Source organism: Thamnophis sirtalis, unplaced genomic scaffold (genome assembly GCF_051295495.1).
Source record: "Thamnophis sirtalis isolate CommonGarterSnake01/CBP01778 unplaced genomic scaffold, rThaSir2_p1.2 scaffold_5, whole genome shotgun sequence".
NCBI classification, from domain to species: Eukaryota; Metazoa; Chordata; class Lepidosauria; order Squamata; family Natricidae; genus Thamnophis; species Thamnophis sirtalis.
In genome coordinates, this window is record NW_028261385.1 from 105,212,488 (window position 1) to 105,228,889 (window position 16,402).

The window sequence follows — 16,402 nt, forward strand, 5'->3', positions numbered from 1 at the left end:
CCATTCTTCTATCTTGGCATCTTCTCTTCTCATCCAATTGCAATAACCATACACCTGGGTGTTTCACTAGTCTTGGGTATATACTAAAGGGTTGCAAAATGTTAAGTCGGAGGAGAGCCTTTTCAGTAGTAGCTCCGACCCTTTGGAACGATCTCCCCGTGGAGATTCGTACCCTCACCACCCTCCAGACCTTCCGCACAGCCCTCAAGATCTGGCTATCCCGTCAGGCCTGGGGTTAAAGATTATAGTCTGTCCCCACCCGAATGATGAATGAATGTTGCTTTTATTTTAATTATATGTTATTTATATATGTCATTGTGTGTCTTCCCGCCCTATCTGTTGTAAGCCGCCCTGAGTCCCCCCAGGGAAAAGGGCGGCCTATAAATAAATTTAAAAAAAAAAAAGTCACAGAACATTCCGACCCTGGAATGGACTGTTCCAAGTAATCTAGAAATGTTCTGCTTCAAAATATTGTTTTTATACCAAAATGTTTCTTGATAGCAGTTTTGGAACCCACCCTCACCCCTAGTGTAATGTTTCTCAATCTCAGCAACTTTAGGACCTGTAGACTTCAATCCCCAGAACTTCCCAGCCAGCATGTAACAACCACATAATGTGAAAGAAGAGTCACATTACTATATACATCTGCATATATATACTGCAGATGATCAGAGAATGGAGAAAAAAATGCATGTAATTTTAATGCAGAACTTGATAGTTCAAGAAAATACTCTCTTTATAGTAGGTTTAATTACCTCTTTGATAAATGTCACAAGAACCATCTTCAATTAATTTCCTAAGACCCTGAACATTGTTCTCCTTGGCAGCCAAGAGAAGAGGAGATTCCCAGATCCTGCAGGAAAGAAAAAAAAAAGCCCAATAAGAAAATTACTCTTGAGGAACAAAATAACCCATGTCAACGACAAACAGAATTTTAATGAAAAGATAGGAAATGCATGGCCAGGAAATATTGTATGTTTGAGGACTCTGACAAAAAAAGGAAAATTAGTATCAAACTAAGAGTATCAAGATAGCAATAGCTATATACAGCTTCACAGTGTTTTACAGCCTCTCTATAAGCAGTTTACAGAGCCAGCATATTGCCCCATCATCTATTTGTTCCCTTGGAAATGGATCTTCCCTCTTTCTGTCATCTGCCATCTTCTATACTCTCCATATACAGTATTATATTTTAGTAAATATATGAATTAAACTGTTCTGCTTTTTACATGCCTCCTCTGATAAGTTTATTTTATTAGTACAGGTAAATCCATGGACAAAACTAATATAAATAACTATCAACTTAACAAAGAAAGTTCCAACAATCGCTGTTCCTCAAAATTATTATTATTATTATGCAATTGTATCACAGCGGCCAGTTGTTTCACCGGATTTGGCATTGGTTATTATTATTATTATTATTATTATTATTATTATTATTACACAATTGTATCACAGCGGCCAGTTGTTTCGCCGGATTTGGCATTGGTTACTAGTCGGGCCCCACCCAGGGGCCTAGGACGTCGTAACGTATTTTCGTAATATGCGTGCAGATCCAAGCAGTGCGGCTTTTTGCATTTGACTGATGGTGATTTTGTCAATTTTTAACTGTTTTAAATGTAGTTCCAGTGCTTTTGGAATAGCACCCAGTGTGCCAATTACCACTGGAATTACCACTGCTGGTTTGTGCCATAGTCGTTGAATTTCGATTTTTAAGTCCTGGTATCTTGCGATTTTTTCATGTTCCTTCTCGGCGACCCTGCTATCACCTGGTATTGTGATGTCTATGATTGTGACCTTATTTTTCTCAACCAGTGTGATGTCTGGTGTATTATGTGCCAGTATTTTGTCGGTTTGTATATGGAAATCCCACAAGATCTTGACCATCTGATTTTCGGTGACTTTTTCAGGCTGATGTTCCCACCAGTTTTTTGCTGTTTTGATATTATAATTTTTGCACAAATTCCAATGGATCATTTGTGCTACTGAATTGTGCCGCAATTTATAATCAGTCTGCGCGATTTTTTTACAGCAGCTGAGTATGTGATCAACAGTTTCATCAGCTTCTTTGCAAAGTCTGCATTTGGCATCATCAGAGGATTTTTCAATTTTGGCCTTAATGGCATTTGTGCAGATAGCTTGTTCTTGCGCAGCCAGGATTAGTGACTCTGTTTCTTTCTTTAATGTACCTGCTGTTAACCATAACCAAGTTTTTTCACTGTCCACTTTATCTTTTTTTTTCAAGAAATTGGCCATGCAATGCTTTGTTCTGCCAACTCTCCATTCTTGATTTTATCACATCTTTTCTGTATTCTTGTTTCATCTGTTGGGCCTTCAGTAGATTTTTGTTCTTTACTTCAATTAATAGATGTTCTTGACTTTCTTTTAAATAATCAGCCAGTGCATGTTTTTCTTCTTCAACTGTTTGCTTTACTTGTAATAATCCTCTGCACCCTGATTTTCGGGGCAGATATAGTCTATCAGTATCACCACGTGGATGTAAACTGTACTGCATTGTCATTAGTTTCCTGGTTTTTTGGTCCAAAATGTCCAAATCAGCTTGTGTCTAGTTAACTATACCAGCTGTGTATCTTATAACTGGTATTGCCCAGGTATTTATGGCCTTGATTGTATTTCCACTATTCAATTTAGATTTCAAAATTTTCCTAACTCTGTTGGTGTACTCTTGCCTGACAATAGTTTTTGCTTCTCCATGCTTGATGTTATCCAACTGCCTAAGTATTTGTAGGCTTCATTTTCATTGCATTTAATTATTAGTTGGCCATTGAGCATTTCAATTCCCTCACATGCAGTGATTTTGCCCCTTTTTATGGATACAGTGGCGCATTTTTCCATGCCAAACTGCATTGAAATATCGGTGCTGAATACTCAGACTGTGTTTGTCAGTGATTGGATTTCTATTTCTGATTTTCCATAGAGTTTCAAATCATCCATATATAATAAATGCAAAATTTTTTCAGCTTTTTGGCTGTTTGGTAGCCTAATTTCATTTTTTTTAAGATTACTGATAGTGGGATCATGGCGATGATGAAGAGAAGAGGTGAAAGTGAATCACCCTGGAAAATTCCTTGCTTGATATTAACCATTCCGTAGTTCTCATTCCCTATTGCCAACTCAATTCTCCATTGTTTCATCTCCTTTTCAGTAAAGGATGTAATATTTTTGCTAATGCCAATTATTTCTAAGGATTTTATGATCCAACTATGTGGCAATGAGTCGAATGCCTCTTTGTTCGTTCAAGTTCGTTTTTCTGTTCTTACAATTTTCTAATATCATTTTATCAATTAGGAGCTGATCTTTTGTGCCCCTGCTCCTTCTTTTGTTGCCTTTTTGCTCTACTGGCAAGATGTTGTTTGTTTCCAAATAATCCATCATGTTATCTTCAATAATGCCTGTGAGTAATTTGAAGGTTGTTGGCAAGCATGTTATTGGTCTGTAGTTTTCAGGTGTTGTTCCTTTAGTTGCATCTTTCTGAATCAAGTATGTTTTTCCAGTTGTCAACCATTCATCAATTTGGCCCTTTTGTAAAATTTCATTCAATTGCCTGGCCAATATTGCATGTAAACTGGTCAGATATTTGAGCCAGCAACCATGTAATTGGTCCTTTCCAGGTGATGTCCAATTCTTTACCTTTTTTACTCGATTTTTGACCATCTCAGTTGTTATTTCTAATACTCGCATTTGTTTGTTGCCAATGCTTTTCTTAAAGTCATGTATCCACTTTGCTTCCTTATTGTAGTCCTTTGCATTTTCCCACAATTTTTTCCAGAATTCAACTGTGGCCTGCTTTTCTGGTTTTTCACTTTTGGTGTCACCATTCACATTAAGACTTTGATAAAAACGCCGTTGGTCTGATCGAAATTGCTGATTTTGTTTATATTGGATGATTCGTGCCTCATATCTTTCAATTTTTCTAGCTGTTGCTGTTATCTGCTGTTTTACAATCTTTACAGATTCATTGATGTTTCTTGTATCCAATCTATATTTTCTGATTATGATCTATGGTTTTGTTGTTTTTAAGCCGTTTTTCATGCATGTTCTTTAAGTTACTAGCATCTGCCCTTAATTTTTTGACTTTTTGTTCTAATCGGATTTTCCACTTTGGCTTTGATGCTTTTTCTGTTGTGTAACTAGGTACTTTGATTTTAATGCCTAGTTCATTAGTGACTATTATAGCTGCGCTGTACATTAACTGGTTCGTTTCCAAGATGGATCTCAATTCAATTGTTGAAAACACTGCATTAACCATTTTCATGATAGGGGCCAAAATTTTCTTAGGCACAGTTTTTAGTGATGGTAAATGTTGCCTTTCCTCATTAAGCAGAAAATGTTCCATGATCTTATCCTTCAATTCTTTTTGTTTTTGAGTTACTTCATCAATTGGTTCAGTAATAACTGGTTCTAGTGGTAGTGTTGTTATTTCCTCCCCGACAGCTTCTTCTGGGAGTTCTACTATAATGTCTTTAGTTGTGTCTTGAATATCAGTTATTTCCACTTGTGATATTGTTTTTTTGGTTTTGCAATTTGCCTGAATTTCCTCAAGTTCAACTTCACTAAACACTTTATTCCGTACAATAAATCACCTTTGATCTGCTAGTCGTTGTTCACTAACATTTGAATCTGGATATTGTTGTTTCCATAATTCATACATTCGCTTTAAATAACCTCTTTTTTCTGGCTCTGAGTTGTAGTAACAGGCCATTATGGCACGGTTTTCATCTGCACTATATTTTTGTCGTTTTGTTGACTGGTCCACTTGTAGCCCACTTGTCGACGGATGTCCAGGGACCCCAACATTCGCCACGGCCCTTGTTAACCCGCACGACGACCGATGTGGTGGTTGTTGTTGTTGTTGTTGCTGTTGTTGTTATTATTTGGTTAATCTTTGGTAAGATTCACAGCCTTTGGGGCTGGTTGGTAGCTCAACAGCTCGAGGACCTAGGAACTGTTAAAGCAATGTCGGAGGTTAGAAGCTGTTCCAAGTAGGGTGGGTTTTTGTAGAATCAGAATGTTCAAGTCTGATAAATTTAAAATTTCCAAATAGCGAGGTAGCCCTTTAGGTATTGCTCCAAGGGCTCCAATTAAAATCGGGACAACAGACAATTTCTTTTTCCACAGTCGCTCAACGTCAATTTGCAAGTCCCGGTACTTTGTGATTTTTTCTTGCTGTTTATTTTCAATTCGTGCATCTCCAGATATTGCAATGACAATGAACCATACTTTTTTCTTTTCAACTATTGTTATGTCAGGTGTGTTGTGGACCAAGTGCCTGTCAGTCTGAATTCTGAAGTCCCACAAGTTTCATTGCTTATTCATAAGTCTCCTTTTTGTCTTTCTTCTTGCTTGCTACCCATGCTCCTTCCATTTTTTTCTTCTCTCCTGTATGTCAACCAAAAGCTGCTGTGGTGGCCCAGGAAGGCAGTGATGGGTATGTCCCAATATAATTAGATTCCTCCAATATTTTTGGAGCTCCATTGGTTACCAATGGGCTTCCCAATAAGATTCAAGGTACCGGTCATCATGGCTTCAGGCCTGGTTATTTGACATTCCTCTCCTATCCAACTAACTCTCAGAGAGTCAAATGCAGGGCATCTGGGCAAGATTATCATCTGACGGACCTCAGAGGCAAGTTTTATACAAAGTTGTTGAATTTTGGCCTATTTAATCTGTCCTTTATTTCAGAAACTTGGAATTTTTTTCCCTTTAAGTTGACACAGTAGGAAGCTGCTTTATAATATGCATCATTCATGATTTATTTATATAGTTTCTGTTTTTGCATGCACGTGGAAGGGTGTGTTTGCTAACTTGCTTAGTTAGCCACAGAGAGCCTGTAAGAATGGCTGGTAAAAAAGGAGAGTAAATAAGCACACAGACTCCTATTTTACCTTGGCAATGGTCAAGGACCATTTGCATCCTATTATGTTAAGAGCCTAAAAGGAACAAATACTGCAGAGGTACAATGAAACGTATTTGCTACCACATTTTAATGGTAAGTGAAGAACATTATTTAAATAATGGATTTGTTTATTTGAAAAGTAGTTTATACTTGCATTTAAAAGTATAAAAGACTGTTCGGGAAAGGTAGCATTTTAAAAACTAGAGCTCTGAATCAAAACATGTCACTTTTTTTGACTCCTGGTGACTTCTTGAATACAGCCAGTGAAGAAGTGTTTTGCCACCATCTTCTTCAGGAATGGTCCCCCCCCCACACTGCCAATCTATTTATGCATTTATTTGCTAGATTCATATCCTGCCCTTTCTCCTGGAGGCAGTTTATAAAGAATATCCTTTCATTTTATTCCTACAACTGCAGGTTTTGAGGAAGGTTAGAATGCAAGTGATTGATTGACATAAAGTTATTTTGATAGTGTTCAGGATAGAACTGAATCTGGATTGCCCTACTTCTAGTCCAACATCTTAAACACTACAACCAACTAGTACAAACTGGTGGCATTTCCTACTCTCCAGTCTGTGAAAATCCAACCTTGTTTAGCTTTTTCAGTTCAGCCACAATGAACTAGAATTGCTATCTAGAGCTGGACAAATTAAAAGAAGAGTAAAGACTATATACAAGATACTTGGCATTAAGTGCTGGAATATTTCACTTTACGGTAATATGTTCTTAGAGAAAGATTTCTTCTGCATACTCCCAAGAGGCTTCTCCTGTTTAACTTTCTGGCTTATGGCCAGATAAACTCTATAAGCATCACATATAAATCAGGTGTTTGGTTTATAATGTGACATTCTTCCTGGAACAATTAAAATCACATTTCCAGATGTCAGAAGTCAGGTGAACAAGTTCAAGAAAACAAAAGAATCATCAAGTGCACTGAGAGAATTGACAGTCTTTGATCCACTAAAGATGCATTTAGAGCAGGGGTGTCAAACACAAGGCCTGTAGATCAGATCCTGCCTACAATGTGGTCGGATCCAGCCCAAAGGGCCGTCTAGGAAAATGTAAGGGGCCAGCCCGTGTCGCTTCAGCCCGCTCTACCCAATGCAAAGAGGAAACATTGGGCCAGCATGGCTTTGGCTCAGTCTACCCACGGCGAAGAGGAAACATGCCGGCAGTTTGAGGAGCGGCATCAAACTGGCCACGGCCACCTAGTTGGCCACACCTAATGAGTGGAATCAAGCTGGCCATACCCACCCAGTTGACAACACCCACCCAGTTGGTCATGTCCGGCCATCCCCGACCTCCCAAGATTAGCCACAGTCCTGATGAATCCTCAATGAAATTGAGTTTGACGCCCCTGATTTGGAGAAATATTTTATATAAGTCTCCACAAACTTTTTCCTCTGTAAAATCTCATTTCCTAAAATATTAAGAGATAGAGAATATGTTGGGGAAAGATAGTTTAAGTATTAGAATAGGATAGAGACTCCGTGACAAACAATCTTCCCACAGAGAACTTTAACTCCTTGTGGACTTAATGAGATTTAAAATATTAGACCTGTCTATTTTTTTGTGGAAAATTTGGCTACAGATCCTAATCTGGTGTTCATTTCTAGACATCCTATCAAAGATTACTATTTGTATTCAAGGCAATAATAATCTCTATGACATTGGAATAGTTATGAAAAGTGTGGAAGCAATTAAGTCTGAATTGAATAAAATAGTAGAAATAAAAACTTTTACCTTGACTCAACCTGTCACTAAGAGATTTGATTCTAACACTGAAAAGATAAATTGATGGTCCAAATTATTGAAGAATGAATGTTACAAAAGATTTATGAACAACCGATATAGCTTTATATGCATATAGAAATGTAACCGAGGAAGACAGTGAGATTCACTTTTCCCTTTCTTCTTTTTCTGTTCTCTTTAAATAAAAGTGAAAACAACAACATATTCAAACTCTTAACAAATAATACCTCGTAAAAATAGAGGGAAATTTATAGATCAGAAATGGATTTATAAAACAGTGATATGCAGTAGAGTCATTTTAGTTTAGGGGTTTAGAAAAGGGATCTGAGTTCTAGTTCTGCCTTAGGTAAGATGCAAGCTAGTTGACCTCTCAGCTCTGGGAAGAAGGTAATTTAATTGAGAAGGTAGAAAAAAAGAGCTTGATCTTAAAACATACCAACTACTTTATATAGGGAAGAGGACTACCTGTATATAGAGAAGGTTCCACTGCATGGAAGTGTCTTCCTCTAAATGAGGCCACCATAACCTTATTTTAGCATTAAAAATAGGAGGGCAGTTGCACATTATACATTCAACAGGTTTGTCCTCCTAAAGCAAGGTATAACATGAAAATAGCTTAGACTCCAGAGGAAGATATTTTAAAAGGTTGAAAAAAAAGAGAATGAAGGAATAGGAAAATCACAAAGGAATAAATGGATAAGTTAACAAACAACTTTCATTAGAGATGATTCAAAGTGACAGCAAGCAACTATTGTCTAGGGCTCCCCTCTTGCTCAACTATATAGTCCACAATATTAGCACGCAGACATCAGTTTAGTTATAGAAAGCCATGTTCTTATAGAAGAGTACTTTAAATCATAGTCTTCTTAGTATTAGTATAGCCTTTATTGTCATTGTACAAAACAAATACAACGAAATTGTTTCCAAGGTGTTACTAAGAGCAGAGCTACACAATTGGGAATATATTATTGGAGCAGCTATTCCTAGATTGTACAATTTAAGAGGATATTTGAATATTTCTTTGCCAACCGATCATTAAAAAAAAACCAATTATGAAATGTTTCCAACTAAGTACCTTCCAGACACGTTTCCTAGATACAACAGTCAGGATTCCCTAGTTGTCATGGTCAGCTAGTGGAAGTTTTGAGAACTTTCTTTCTAACATATGCAGAGATGACCAGGATGTAATAATAGGTGGGAGTTCTACACTAAACCAAACTATGCTGTATAATTCTAAAATGAAAGAACTCATCAACATTAATTCTTTCTAGTATGTGTAATTTGCAACCCAGGAAGGAACTACATCAAGCTCCTTGTATTACATTGTCCACTCCTGCTAGCAATTTGGTAGGTCACAGGACTTCTCTGCCCTTAAAGTAAACTCTATCAAGATCTTTATTAGCCTTAGAAATAACCCTAAACATCTAAGGTGGCCCCACAGATTCTTATCGTGTAGTATTTCAAAAGCATCTTTGAAATAAAATTGGTAACTAGTTAGAATAGCCATAAAACCTCAAATAAATCAGTGATTGCACTGATGAGTTACTAATTACAGAAACTATGGACAATTCTTGTTTGATGCTGGAATTCTTCTTCCCTTCCCCAGAGACAATCCATAACCAGACTTATGAACAATAATTGCACCTGAAAGCCCTCTACTGCTTTAATTATCTTGTCTGGGGAAAAATAAGATTGGTCATTTGCAAGATCTTTCAAATAAAGGGTTGGAATATCATATACTCACATTCAAAGGCTAAGAATCTAAAAGAATCTTAAGTATGTTTGTAAACTCTTAAAATGGAATTAATTCAGCTAAAGAGTTCCCCTTCCCGCCTGTTTACAAAATACCCCAGAGAAAGCTTAGAAAGGCAGACTTCCAGGAAAGAAATAGTGAACTGAAGACAGCTCCATAAAAAGTAGAGCTGACAACCATGGCGGAATGAAGAATCAGGAGGTAGACCAGCTGTTTCTAATTCCTCCCTGAATAACGAGGACTTGAAATCACTCACAACTGTTCCTTGTGAGGAGACTGCAAGATGGAGGCCACTAGGTTTAGAACCCCAGGAGACAAGGAAATAACCATCTTGCTCAAACCATGGTCAGTGCTTTTGAAAGGCACTTGGTTCACATACTTCCTTTTCTAATTGCTTTCATAAATTGGTTGTTAATTGCTTTTTAGCTATAATGAACCTTTTGGATAAGTCTAAAAATGCCTGGTGAATTTTCTTCAACCCTCAGTGAAAAAAAAGGTTTGAAATACCAGTTTAAGAGGTCAATGTGTTATTATATATTGAAAATTGGGAGTTTCTTTGTTATAATGGAAAGATAGTACAGTTCTAGATTTACTCTCTTGGACTGATACGGGATTGTTCTTTAATTATAAACAATCTCTGTGCTGACATAAAAGAAAGACTGATCAACATTATTCCATGTTGTTAAGATTTATTACTATGTTTAAAACCGAGCTGTTTTATATGTATTATATCATGTATTTATTTTGCTTTGTTTGTTTTTTTCATTTTTTATACCAGCTTGGTTTTTTTCCATTTTTGTTACTAAAGTAACAAACATCTGTTTAAAAATGGGGTAACTAAAATCCAGCATCATCTCATATAAAGCAATTATTTACAACTATGTATTAGTGGTGATATGGCTTGTATTGAAATGCCTATACAAAACAATGTTAATTCTTATGAATCTTGCACTAGCAGCATCTCTCAAGTAACATGACATCGCTACATATATATTTTTTTAATTTTTTATTTCTCATATATACATTCACAATTATATGATCTCATAACTGTTATTAATAATATGTATTTGTAACAATTTTTCTCCCCTACAGTTGACAATATACTTGAAATTGCTTTCTTACCATCCCATAAACCCATCTTATCTTACAACAATCCTACTTTCTTCTCTCCTTCCTTCCCTCCTTCCTTCCCTCCCTCCCTCCTTTCTTCTCTCCTTCCTTCCCTCCTTTCTTCTCTCCTTCTCTCTTCCTTTCCTCCTTCCTTTCCTCCTTCCTTCCCTCCTTCCTTCTCTCCTTCCTTCCCCCCTTCCTTCCCTCCTTTCTTCTCTCCTTCTCTCCTTCCTTCCCTCCTTCCTTCCCTCCTTTCTTCTCTCCTTCTCTCCTTCCTTCCCTCCCTCCTTCCCTCCTTCCTTCCCCCCTTTCTTCTTTCTTCTCTCCTTCCTTCCTTCCTCCTCTTGACATCGCTACATATATGTGTGTATGTGTTTGTGTGTTTGTGTAGTGTGTGTGTGTGTGTGTGTGTGTGTATAGCCTTAGTTGATGAGAAAAGGAAAGGAAACAACTGAATTTTGAATGTCAGTACATGAAGTTTAGTAGCTCATAGTTGCTCCCATTCTGGAGATATTGATGAGAACTTTTTAGAAACCCATTCTAGAACTTATATCTAGACTCTATGACTGGGTACCTTTCATGAGTTGGCCTTGCATTTCCCAACATTTATTATCCTTACACACTGGGAAGTGCCACATTCGAGAGGATTGTTCTATAAAGGTAGCACTTGCTTAGCAACCACAAGTGGGATTGGCAACTTGGTTGTTAAGTAAAGCAGTTGCTAACTGAAATAGCAACTGTGCTTATGAGATCTTACTTCAGCTTTACTTTACTTTACAGACCTGAGAAGGTCATAAATGCAAGAATTACAAATGATTGCTAAACAAGGCAACACTTAGTAAGGCCTAAGCAAGTATAATTGTTTGCACTCTTCAAATCAAAGGAGACAAAAAACCATAAAACAGTATAGACAAAATGAGGAGTAAATAGGATGTACTATATGTAACCTGGTTTTGGATACAGAAGTGTAGTTCCTCAGTGAAGTATATGAATCATGTAGTTTTTGCTATTTTTATACATTGCTTGCAAGTAACACTAGTTTAAATGAACTTTATTGAATCTGCAAGGCATAGGATGTATTTAGGTCATTGAACAGGGCATGGCTAACTAGTGTTAGTTAATCCTGAATTGCACCTTAAATGAAATTTCTAGTAAAAAATAAATCAATTTTGGAATCCCACCACAAATAGAACAATAATATGATTAATATTTTGACTGAAATTATCCCTAATAGAAGAGGTAATGTGTGATGATTGAAAAGACCTAGATCAAAAACGCCTACCAGATATTCTTGTTTGGAAGGTTTGCAAAATCTTACTAGAGAGAAACACACATTACATTAGAACAGAATATCTGTAGCTCAGGCTTGAACAATACAGTTCTCAGTAGATAGTAACTATAACAAGGTAAGTAGCAACTTTAGCAGCTATAGATCTCACCACATCTTTCAGAAGGAAAGCAGAATTACTAGTTCAAAGAGACATGGGATTATAATCATTTCCAAATCCACATTTTTCTATTGGGCAATATAATTACTTTCAACAGCTTTACCATATAAACACAATGTAAATATATAGTAAGACTCACAAGTTTAAATCTCATTCCCTCAAGCGCCATCAGTTTTTATCTCCTCGTAATAATTATCACTGCAGGCTAAACTGAATTTACTGAATTACAAATAAAAGCATCTCTCTTTTTCTAGGCAAATTCCAGGCTAATCTAGCTCTAAAGATTAAAGCAGTTGACTGTGCTTGCAATTAACCTTGTAAACAATTCAAATGGAACAAAAAGCACAACCAAATCTAAAGAGGAGAATAGTCCTATATCAAAATCCTTGTAAACTAATTCAAATACATTGTATGGGCAGGTAGTCTACATTTATAGGAAAGTAATTATTTTATTGCCCCAAGTGTGGAGTTAACTGCATACCTCTTGGCTTTGGGTTGCATTAGGCAGTTAATCCCAAACTCACAATAATACAATTCAACAGCATATTATAATGCTGTACTGTATATATTGAACATTGATATGAGAGATAGAGAGAGAAAGAGAGAGAATACATGCAGTATCTCTTTGAACATGATATAGTATTTTAGAAGAGATTAATCTGTAAGCAAAGAAGACAGTGGATTCATGGTCTTTGATACTGTAGCTTATGAATCAGGGTATTAAGAATCTCCTTGCTCATGCTTCCCTAATTCAGTAATTAAATTTGGAATCTGCTTTAGGCAACCAATTATCCTAGTTGCACTGAAATCAAGAATATAAACTTTGCAGTTCCTATGAAGTAATGACTCCTTATTCATTGCTTAACCGATTATTATGCCTAGACATTTTTACACCTGAAAAGAAATGCAAATTTAAATTTTCACTAATTACAAAACAGTCAATCCCAAAATGATTTTATAATCCGTAGAAATTATTTCAAAAGCCAAAGTATGCACTGCACTAATTCTAGTATTTCTAATAGGTATAAGCTTCGCTGAGTTTTCCACAATTGTTCCCTTATCTATATATTGCATTTATGGCAATTTTTCCACATTTAAAATCTAATCAATATCATTCTACCCCAGCTGTAGGATAAATGGAAATTTTCAATGAAATAAATACTTTGGATGCTTTCTGTAAAATAAACAACTCTTCAATAAATCCTCTGTCTGAAAAACCCCAACAGCCTATGTACTCATAGATGGTAACTCAGGTGCAATGGCCACCACATCTTTAAACAGAGATGTGGTGTCATATATTGCTTTTCTAAGGCCTGAAGCAGCCTTCCCCAAACTGTGTTTTTGAATTGTGTGAGACAATTCTTTCCTAATTCTCAATTAATGTTGGCCATGAAGGACCATTAAGTTTGGAATGGCTGAGGTAATTGGTTTTATTCATATTTAAGTTTCTAACATGACTCTAAAGATACTTTCACAAGAGGTTTAAATTTCATCTACTTTCTGAGGCGATTCCATCAAGTACAGAAGATTTCATTCATATTCAATTCAAAATAAGTTTTCCTCCATCCTCTCTTTTTGCATTATATTTACACCAATCAGCTGAGGAGGAAGTGAAAAACCATAATTACGCAGTATTCTTTTATATAAATCAGTTTACTGAGGTTTGGGAACTATGCAAGACACATCCCTAGAAGAGATATGTACCTAGGTTAGGGCTGCTTTTTAAAGTGTAAATAACATTCATGAAGTGCCTGTGATACCCTTAAAAACATTACATACAATAAATACTTTGTAATCCAGAACTCTCTACCAATTCTTTATGAATAACCACTGGCATCACTATAAAACTTTGACCACAAAGCAAAGGGTCGCTCTGGCGATTACAAACTTGTTTTATAAAAATGTTGATAAACCAGTCCAGAGCTCATTTTTTTAAATTAAGCAACAGTAAGAAAGTCATCTAAGGCAACTGATTTGGGGTAACATTAAGCAGTTATTCAGTTCTGACTTCTTTGATACAGTGACTGTAATCCAAGGTGATCTGAAAGTAGGCATTAATAAGGTCAGTGGGGCTTATTCCCAGACAGACATGTATCAGATTGCTCCTAAAGTATTTGTACACAGGAAAATATTTCTGATGAAGTCGCAGCACATCATCAGGAAGAGGAAGACATTGCTGCAAAATCAAGACTTGGCGACTTCTTCTTCCAGGTGGCAAAAATCCTTGCCGTTGCAAACAATTTAATGTTACAAGACTCTTTCCCTGGTTTAAAAACGACCTGCCTTCAGGGATGCAACTATGCCCCTTGAGCTAGAGCAAACAGGGGCCTGAGAAGGACTTATCCAGATCCAAGAAGGAAGAGCAGAAGCAGAATCCTGACTCGAACAGTTTGCAAAGAGAGAGGATGCCGTTTCTGAGCGCTCCCCCAGGGACCAACCAAGAAACAAGCCAGCCTACAAGGAATTTTTTAAAATTATTGTTACCGTTTTCTCCTATGCTAGCTAGCTTTCCTGCTGCATGACGATGCCGTGATTGAATCTTCATCAGTGGAAGAGGCGCGTGCGCCTGCAAGCATCGGATCCTGCAGCCTGGAGTAAACTATCCCGCCCAGCTGTTCGCTTGCCGGCAAAGGGCTGATTTCTAAGACCCAAAGGCAGCAGCAGCCCAATCCGAAACCCGCCTTTACCTTTTCAGATGCAGCAGGTGTATCTCGTCCCAGCTCTGCCGCCCGTCCTTGGTTTGAATAAGGAGTCGTAAGCCGGGATTCAGCCTCTTCCACAGAGCGCCCAGGCGGCCGTTGGCACCCGGCACGGGCACCCCCATGGCTCTCCTTCCCCCCTCCTGGTTGGCAGCGCGCCTGAAGCAGCAGAAGCCGCCCCCTAGACAGCAACCAGGCGCCAGAGTGTCTTGTGTTGCCCACTGGCTCAAACTAATGGCGCTTGTCCAGAGCTGCGATGGCGACTTCCTCGGAGAAAGAAGAAAGGAGCGGCGTGCGTGCGCGCAAAAGACCGGTCCTAGCTAGCGCGGCTTATCCCACGCGCCAGGTCCTCCTTTCCCACTCTTGGCGTCAGATTCTCCGCCCGAGCCACGCTTTTAGCAGCGATCCTGGGCGAGGGAAATATAGGGACAAGCGCTGGAGAAGGCGGGGCAAATCGTGACGCGCACCACACCCCTCCTTCCCCAGAGTGGCCCTAGGTCGAAGAGTTCCTCTGGTCCGTTGGCGCCTGGGGATCGCAAATATCGGAGGTGGCCTGGCTGCCCCCTCGCAGGCCCTGGAGGACATTTAGCTAAGAAGAACTTCCTCACTTTTCACAAGGTGCACAGTTGATCTGGTACTTTCTCCAGCTGCTTCCAGAATAAAAGGTTAGGCTGAATTGAGCTATAAAAATCCCAAGGACTACCAAAGTTGTCTGCCTTTTCTTTAGGCTATCTAGGTTTTTGCAGCCCAGATATAGATCCCTGCTTGGGTGATCTTCAGCTTCACCTCACTTCTCTGGGTCCAAATCTTTCTGGAATAGGGGAAGAGGGTGTGGGAAGCCCCTCCCCCTTCTAGAAGAATGAAATATTTAGGGGGATATTAAAAGAGGCAGAATATTATGTTTCCCCAAAAGAGAAATGGAGAAACATGTTCTTAAAGGCAGAAATAGTTCCCCTCCGCCCAATTCTGAGAACAGGACTTGACCTTTAGGACATAATAGAATTAATGTACTCACTACATTGCACAACCTCTGCAGCATTTCAGAAACTCTATAAAAACCCTTATACTCATCAACCCTTATACTTTGTCAGCTGTCCCAGAACTGCATGCTCTGTTCTGCTCTTCAATAAACTGAATCCTTCTTTCCATTTTATTTCCAGCACCTTTCTCCTGACTTGGAACTGGACCAGATTTTTCTTCCTACAGGGAGATCAGGAAAGAGAGAAAGACAACTTGCAGGAAGTTGGGAAATATTAAAAGATGCAGAATATCATATTTCCCCAAAAGAGAAATGGGGAAACATGTTCTTAAAGGCAGAAATAGTTTGTGCCCATTAAGAAAGACTGGCCCAGGAAGTTCTACCTTGAGAAATGGTAGGAAAATCTACCTTGCAGGAAAATCTATCTTGAGAAATGGGAGCCAAATTCTATATGCAGCAGCAAAGCTGATGGCTTCTTCCAAGAGCAACCACTACTTCAGCCTAATAATATGCTTACGTCCTTCTCCAGACTATTAGACCCTACAAAATATAGTCCACTGTATGGGCTGAATTTATACATTTTTACAAAGTTAGAAGACTTCTAATTTATTTGCAACAATTACATACACAATACTGGTTCTTCCCTCCTGAATTACATAACATCTTTCAGTCCACTTCCCAGAGGGAGAGAATGGATGAACGAGTCAGTGACAGCACTGGCTGTTTTTCGTAGTTTTCCTGTTT

General features: G+C 38.1%; 1 protein-coding gene across 2 annotated transcripts in view; it reads right to left on the minus strand.

Moving 5' to 3' along the window:
* The window catches only part of TRPV5 (transient receptor potential cation channel subfamily V member 5), a 42,326-nt gene extending 27,309 nt beyond the window's left edge, over nucleotides 1–15,017 (minus strand). Inside the window, exons 1-2 of one of the 2 annotated variants that reach the window (XR_015696770.1) lie at nucleotides 14,668–15,017; nucleotides 756–853 (exon numbers count right to left, since the gene is read on the minus strand). Coding sequence is in view for 1 of the 2 variants with exons in the window: in XM_087716400.1 (XP_087572526.1) it covers nucleotides 756–853; nucleotides 14,668–14,804 (235 nt within the window). In the remaining variant the exon portion in view is untranslated. The remainder of the gene's footprint in view (nucleotides 1–755; nucleotides 854–14,667) is intronic. The other variant, XM_087716400.1, reaches the window with a different exon arrangement.
* Between the last annotated feature and the right edge of the window lie 1,385 nt (nucleotides 15,018–16,402).